The sequence below is a fragment of the Octodon degus genome, unplaced genomic scaffold, assembly GCF_000260255.1.
Source record: "Octodon degus isolate 3935 unplaced genomic scaffold, OctDeg1.0 scaffold00047, whole genome shotgun sequence".
In the NCBI taxonomy this organism is placed as follows: Eukaryota; Metazoa; Chordata; class Mammalia; order Rodentia; family Octodontidae; genus Octodon; species Octodon degus.
Window position 1 is genome coordinate 1,217,580 of NW_004524623.1, and position 7,407 is coordinate 1,224,986.

Sequence of the window (7,407 nt, forward strand, 5' to 3'; positions counted from 1 at the left end):
TCATAAAAACTGAATTTAGCTTCACTTATTAGGAGGAATAGGTAACTCTTGAAGGTTCTTACCTTATCCTGAATCATCAGAAAAGCAGCCACAGATCAAATTCAATAAATACATGTTTGAAAATTGGTTCACATTGAACCAAAAACTTTTATAAAATTAGTATATAGTAATAATAATGTATTTTAAAAGGAAAACAGTCGCAAAAGAACCTAGAAGAGTGCAGCCCTTTAATTTTAAAGCACTGGCCCATGCATTTCTTTTCTTGCCCTTAAATCATCAGGACTGTTGTAAGATCCACAGTACTTTCCAGAAAAACAAAGCTTTTGGTGGTTTCCAGTTGTCACCTGGCTTTCAAAATCCATGGAGAACACAGAGATGGTTTTCCATGCTTGATACGAGGATTGGGCAGTGCGATTCCATGGTAGTCTCAGCATTCCCCATCTCTGCTGTCTCTCACGTCATCCTGTGTGGGTGCTGCATTCTTGTCTTACCTCCTAGAAGCTGACAGCTGATAACCCATTGGGTCATAGTGTTTGTCGTCTTATTTTTTAAAACTTTCTACATATATGAAAAGAATTTTCTGCATATATGATCTCTGAGTGGTGGCACAGGCCTGTAATCACGGCACTCTGGAGGTTGAGGTTGGACAATCGCCATGAGTTCAAGGCAAGCCTGGGGTACATAGTGAGTCCAAGCAAGCCCGAACTGCTTAGTGAGACCCTATCTCACAGACACATGAAAAGACCTCTTAGGTTGTTCTCTGTAAAAAGCAGAGGCTATCTATGAAAAAAAAAAATAGGAAGAATGGGCTCTCATTAATAATGAGGGGGTCAGAGTCCCTGTTCCCTTTTAGTGCCCTCCTGCAGTCTCTTCTTTGAAGAGAGAACTTGGTTCCCCTGACACTAGGGTTAAATTCAGTTCTGCTGTCCTCAGTCACATGGCTCTGCCTGTATCTGAGAATACATGGGAAGGATTATGGGGTTGGGGAGAGGATCTTTTGTGATTCAAGGTAGATGTGTTTCTCTGTAGTATGTTTCTCATAGTCTTCCAATTTTTTTTTTTTCAGACAAAGGGCCAGTGACCAGCATTCTTCCATCTCAGGTAAACAATTCTCCAGTTATAAACCACCTTCTTTTAGGAAAGAAGATAAAGATGACAAACAGAGCTGCCAAGAATGCGGTCATCCACATCCCTGGCCATGCAGGAGGCAAAGTATCTCCTGTCCACTATGAAGACCTTAAGACAAAGCTCAACTCTCCATGGCGAACTCACATTCGAGTTCACAAAAAGAACATGCCGAGGACCAAGACCCATCTGGGCTGTGGGGACACCGTAGGGCTGATAGAGGAGCAGAGTGAGGGCTGCAAGACCAACAGCGTGGGGGCAGGGGAGGACTTCTCCAGTTGTGCAGCAGCAGCTGAAAGAGAAGGCGGCAACTCTGAAGGCACCATAAGGACAATTGAAGGGCAATCCCCGGAGCCAGTGTTTGGAGATGCGGATGTTGACGTGTCTGCAGTCCAGGTGAAGTTAGAAGCCTTGGAACTGAACCAAAGGGATGCCCCTGCTGAGATGGGACCCCAGCTGCCCCCGCTGTGTCAACAGAATGTGCTAGAGCCATGTGGCACCCCTGGAGGAAATAAAGCTACCAGCAAACCTTCCCATGGCAGCCACTCAAAAACACCCATCTTCAGTCCTTTTCCTAGTGTCAAACCACTGCGCAAGTCAGCTACCGCCAGGAATTTGGGATTATATGGCCCTACAGAGAGAACCCCAACCGTGCACTTTCCTCAGATGAGCAGGAGCTTCAGCAAATCCAGCAGTGGGAACAGTGGCACTAAGAGACGATGACGTCTCCCAGTGACCTTGTGTCTGGACTCAGCCTGGCACGACACCCTAGGCATTCCAGCTACGCCCTTCCAGCTTTGTTTGTCTAATGAAGACGGGTAGAAATTCGGAGAGGAGCCACAGCAGCTGCTGAAACAGGAACTGACAGTTCTGTAGTGGGAGCTAGAAGAGGGATGTTTTCACGTCCACTTGATCAAATGGATTCTTGGATTATTTTTTTCCAGGAAAAATAAATATTGTGGTTTTCAAGTGTGAAGTTTTCCCAATTTTCCTTGTGAAATATTTAGAAAAGATTGTATGTAGACTGTCAGGTGCTCTTTGTCCTGTGCTGAGCGCCTTTCAGGATCCCTGTAACACCACCTCCCGAGCCTTCTAGTTCTCTGGTGTTACTCCAGCATGCACACACCAGCTTGCTAGAACAGAAACTGTCAAAAGAAAGCAAGTTTCTTAGATGCAAAATACTCCTGCTTTTTCCCTTCCTGCTCTGTTGGGGTAGGGGGTGGGGATTGGTTGTGTGTATGAAGTTTCCCTCCGTACCTATCGCCAAATTGATTTTTATTCTTATGCTAAAATGTAGGTGACAAAATCAATATGGCTTTTTAAAAACTTTCTATTTCTTTCTTTTTTTTTTTTTTTTTAAACTTTCTATTTCTACCTGCAAAATGAAGAAAAACTTTCAACTGTTGAAATTTAGGTGGATAACCAAATTGAAGATCATATGCAGAGAGCATAAATGGGATATGCATTTAATATTGGCCCCGGTCTGCTCACTAATTCTGCTAAGCTTTTCCCGAGGTTCACTTTCTCCTCTCGAGGAAAGCACTGGTCCCCGGTGGTACAGATGACTGATAGGCTCTGTGTGGGGATTGTCCTGTGTCCTCCGCCATGCCGCTTCTTTACCTACCAGCTCTCTAGGGCAGACACACATGGCCTCTGCCCGAAAGCCAGAACAAAGCACTGCGACTCTGTTACTTGAATTTTGTGTGTGGTTTTTTTTGATTGGATTTCTTTGTTACTTGAACACTGCCTTTCTCTGAAGAAGGCCCTGTGCTTTCTAGCTCTCTCTCACCCACTCTGCTCCTGTCCTGGTCCCAGTGGGTCAGAGACAGCGCCTCGTGTCTCCACTATGCAGTTGGGAACTCTGAGCCACATAGGTAAAGTAGCCCTTGAGTTCCTCAAGGCAAATCCTCCCGTTTTCCGTGCAACTTAGCCACATTTCCTCCAGTGCTACGGGCGGGTTTGTTGCTCTTTGTGCGTGGATGCAGTGGCCTCAGAGTTCATATGGATCAAGACTGGGAAGCCATAGTCCATGCCCCCAGCCCTCCTTGACCTTCACAGGACCTTGCTCCATAGGCTACACAGTCCTACCACAGCATTTCACAAAGCCAGCTCTGATGTCCTTGTCCCGGAAAGGTAGCTCATTTTAAAATTGCTTCATGCACTTGTCACTTGGCTGAGTGAAAGGCTCCCTCTTCCATCCATTTCTTCCCACCATTGTTGGAGTAGATTCCCATCTTCGTCTGTGGAAGACCTTGGCAATGCTTGCAGGAACACTGTCCGTGCAGTCAGTACCAGTTTGAGCTAATTGATGTGTTAAATTCAAAGCCAAAGCTATAATCTTAGAAAGGACTTCTACTATGAGGGCCAGCTGTTTTTTAAATAATAAAACATGATTGTATGAGCTTTGTTTTTGAACATAAAACAGAAGAATGGCATAAACATCGAGAAAAGCCATTTAATCCTCTTGGTTGTATTTTTATCCCCCAAGGAACAGAAGATGGGAAGTATGATTTGTCAGTCCTTCCTTGCAGTTTTGGCCTTGGGTTCTGCACTCTCTGAAGTTAGTGTGCAGCTTCTCAATGAGCAGCAGCACCCACAGCCTGCTTTGGGGGAAGGGTGTGCGAGGGAGAGGCGCGTTCTTTTCATGCCTCCCCGACAGGATGAGACCTATGGCATTTTCCAAAGCTAAGCAAATGATAGAATTTCCTTCCGTCTGCTAACCTTTAAGAATGAATCCACCTCATCATCGCACTCCATCCCATCCTGAGTAAGTCAGACCCATTGCGTTCCCCTTGGGGATTGTCTGGCTCCAATAGTTTTGCTCTTTCCTCTAGGGGGGAAGAGCTCCCCTGGCTCCCTGCAGGTCTGAGTTGGGGAGGTGGGTAGTAGATGGAGCTGTCTGCCAGCTGTCCTAGTGCTGGCGCTGCATTCTGCACCCTGTCTGCATTTCTTTGCGCCTGTTTCCCAGGATAGGTCTTCCTGAGAAAGGGATGGAGGAGATGGCCTGTGATTTGGAACCAGTAAGTACTGGTTGAATGGTTGAAAAAGATAATAGTCCTTTGAAAACAAAAATGACTTTGTTGCAATTTTAAAACTTCAGCTAATTCCTGTTAAAACAGTCTGTACCAATAAAGCATGCATTGTACCAAGTAATCAGTGTGAATCCATCAAATTCTCAGCCTTGCTTACTTTACAAAATCAGTGTGAGTAGCATAGACCACACAGCATGCACGAAGACCAGTTTGGACTTGCTATCTTCCCTGTGTCCTGCACACTGTATGCAAACACCAGAAGTACTTAACAAGTAGCATCTTATTTCTAGCTATGTTTGTACTTTCTGCACTTTTTTTGAGAGTCAACTCTGCACCTCAGTCCTCTTTTAAAAGCCTCTAGATAATCTAAGCCTAGTTTGTAATGTTGACCAATGAACTGTAACGGTTTGAAACACTGTATTCCCTTTTTTTTTTTTTTTTTGGTGTGTGTGTGTGTGTGTGTCGTTTCGAAAAATTGTACTGATTACAGAGATATATACATAAAGATTCTCATTGTTGTGGTGGTTGTGCTGTTTTATATCCAAGCACATGCATGAAACACTTGTGGCAGTCCCCTCTTCCTTTTCTTGTCACTCCCTCCCTCCCTCCCTCCCTCCCTCCCCTAGTCCCACCTGATCACTAGAACAAAGAAACTGACCTAGTAAGCTCTATCTCCCCCAACCTGATCTCTGGATTGCTGGATAGCTTACATCCTGCCCAGACTGGGGTGGAATAGCTGGTTTCTGAATGTAAGCAGAGTATGTGTATATATTAACTAACTTTTAGATAAGGCATGATGGCACACACCTGTAATATCCTAACACTCAGGAGGCTGAGGCAGGAGGATCCTTGTGAGTTTGAGGCCAGCCTGGGTTACAAGTGAGCTCAAGGCCAGCCTGAACTGCATAGCAAGACCTTGTCTGGAGAAGACCCAAACAAACAATAAAGCCCCCTAACTTATTAGACTTAAATTTCCTTTGTTTTGATAAAATAGAACAAGAGTAAAATTTAGCTTCATTAATGGAATTATGAACAAGTGTACTGTACCATCTTCCCTCATAAAGCCTGCATACAGCTTCTGAACTACTTTGTATGCTGTCTACAGAAGACAGATGAGATAGGCTTTAAAACATTTTTCCTAATTATCAAAGTAACATGGTGTACAACATTTGGAAAACAACTCACTGCGCATGTCTTTTCAATGTTCTTTTGTTTGCGCCTCGGAACATGCATACATGCATGCATATGTGCATACATTTGTTTTTTTAAAGAGTCAGAATAACTTTATTCCCTTTGGAGGGTGGCCAGGTGAAGTTAGAACTTCTGGAACTGCCTCTTGGTGCCGGCGGCCTTGGTGACCTTAAGCACGTTGAAGCGTACTGTCTTGCTCAGGGGCCTGCCCTCATTCACTGTGGCGATGTTGCCCATCTGGATGTCCCTGAAGCAGGGCGACAGGTGCACCGACATGTTCTTCTGGCGCTTCTCAAAGTGATTGTATTTGCGGATGTAGTGGAGATAGTCTTGGCGATGGCAATGGTCCTCTGCATCTTCATCTTGGTCACCACGCCAGCCAGGATCCGCCCCCGGGTGGAGACGTTACCAGTAAAGGGGCATTTCTGATCAATATAGGTGCCCTCGATGGCCTCCTTGGGGTCTTGAAGCCCAGGCCAATGTTCTTGTACCAAGGGAGCTTCTCTTTGCCAGTTTCTCCCAGGAGGACCCTCTTCTTGTTTTGGAAGATGCTTCTGGTAGGTGCCCTTTGTCTGAATATCTGCCATCTTCCCCGTCGGCTGGGTTGCATACATTTTTTTTATCTCCAGAATGGTATGGGTGCACTAATTTAAGCTGTCTTTCTAGTAAGTGCTCTGCTACAGCACCATTTTGGAGATATTCTATCCTGCATTCCTACCAGAATCACATAACTTGTACCTTGTTAAAGTGGTTTCTTGATTGCTGACAGTAGTGGCGAATGCATCCTAATAATTACATCCTTGCACAGATTTAATTGTTTTCTTAGGGTATGTTCAGAGAAGGGCAACTGCAGGGTCAAAAATGTTAATTTTAAGGAAACACCTAATGGTTCAAATTACCATACTTAAGGGCTGGAATTATAAAACAAGTAGAGAATGTGAATGTCTTCACATCTGGAAGAGACAGCATTTTATTCTTTTTTTCTTTCTAGGTCCTTCAGTGTTGAAGTGTTGAGAGAGTTAGAGATAATGCTCATATCTCCTACTTGACTTTTAAGTGAATTCTTAAGATGTGAGCTGAGTTTTCTAGAATATACTTTTCATTAGGTCAAGGAAATGACCTTTTATTCTTTCCTAAGAAGTTCATCAACAGGTGAATATTATCAAAGGAGCTCTAATTTCAACTGTAAGAAGATAGTAATGCCTGAAACTTGCTATCTTGAACTCAAGAAAATGGGCAATACTAGGTTCCATCAAAGAATACTAGATCTTTTAGAATTGGAAACAATAGCAACAAAAATTTCAAGTGCAAAGTGTTCATTACGGTACTAAATTTACTAGTGGAAACTTGGAGACAGTGTAAAACAGAATAGTGGACATGGTCAAGTGAATTATGGTTTATTCGCAAAATAGTAGCACAATGACCGTTTGGGCCACTGAAATGGAACTTATTTATTAATACCAGGAATTTGATTAAAGCCAGTAAAATCTAGAGCCATAGAGCTGCTGGGTGGCAGCTGTGGTTGGCAGGATACAGTGCCACACATGTGGTTCTTTCACACAGGCAGCCTGTTGTTTTCTGCTGGGGACCACATGGGGACTGATAGATCGTAGGTGCTGAATCTATGCAGCTTACTTCTGGTCATCTTCTGATGCCGAGTATCTTAGCTTTGCTGCTGTTGCCAAATATCATAGACTGAGCAGTTAAATGAAGGACATTTTTTTTCTCACATCCCTAGAGCTTGGAAAATTCAAGATCAAGTTGTTGACAGGTTAGCTGTCTGGTGAGGATGCTCCCTCTTCCTGGCTTGCATGAGGAGAGGAAGCTCACATTTCTTGTAAAAATGAACAATTAGGCCATCCCTTCAGTCCTTCTATCATCCTCATTTTCTGCAGGATAAAAGCTAAACTCAGCATGATCAGTCCCAAGGATAAGTTCCCAGCTTATTTCTCCATTGTATCCGTCATTGCATCCTGTGAGCAATTATCATTGGAACTATGGCATCAAACAGTTGCTGAGTTGCTCTGTGCTGGGCACGGCATAGCTCCTTCATATATGC

At 44.0% G+C, this 7,407-nt stretch overlaps 1 protein-coding gene and 1 pseudogene across 3 annotated transcripts in view; one reads left to right on the forward strand and one right to left on the reverse strand.

Annotated features, from left to right (window-relative positions):
- Tbc1d30 (TBC1 domain family member 30) overlaps nucleotides 1–4,641 on the forward strand; it is a 106,672-nt gene extending 102,031 nt beyond the window's left edge. For all 3 annotated transcript variants that reach the window (XM_023716329.1, XM_023716330.1, XM_023716328.1), the window contains one exon: nucleotides 1,067–4,641. In XM_023716329.1, coding sequence (XP_023572097.1) covers nucleotides 1,067–1,848 — 782 coding nt within the window. In that variant the 3' untranslated portion in view covers nucleotides 1,849–4,641. The remainder of the gene's footprint in view (nucleotides 1–1,066) is intronic.
- An 808-nt stretch (nucleotides 4,642–5,449) lies between these two features.
- LOC101587417 lies at nucleotides 5,450–5,935 on the reverse strand (annotated as a pseudogene).
- Between the last annotated feature and the right edge of the window lie 1,472 nt (nucleotides 5,936–7,407).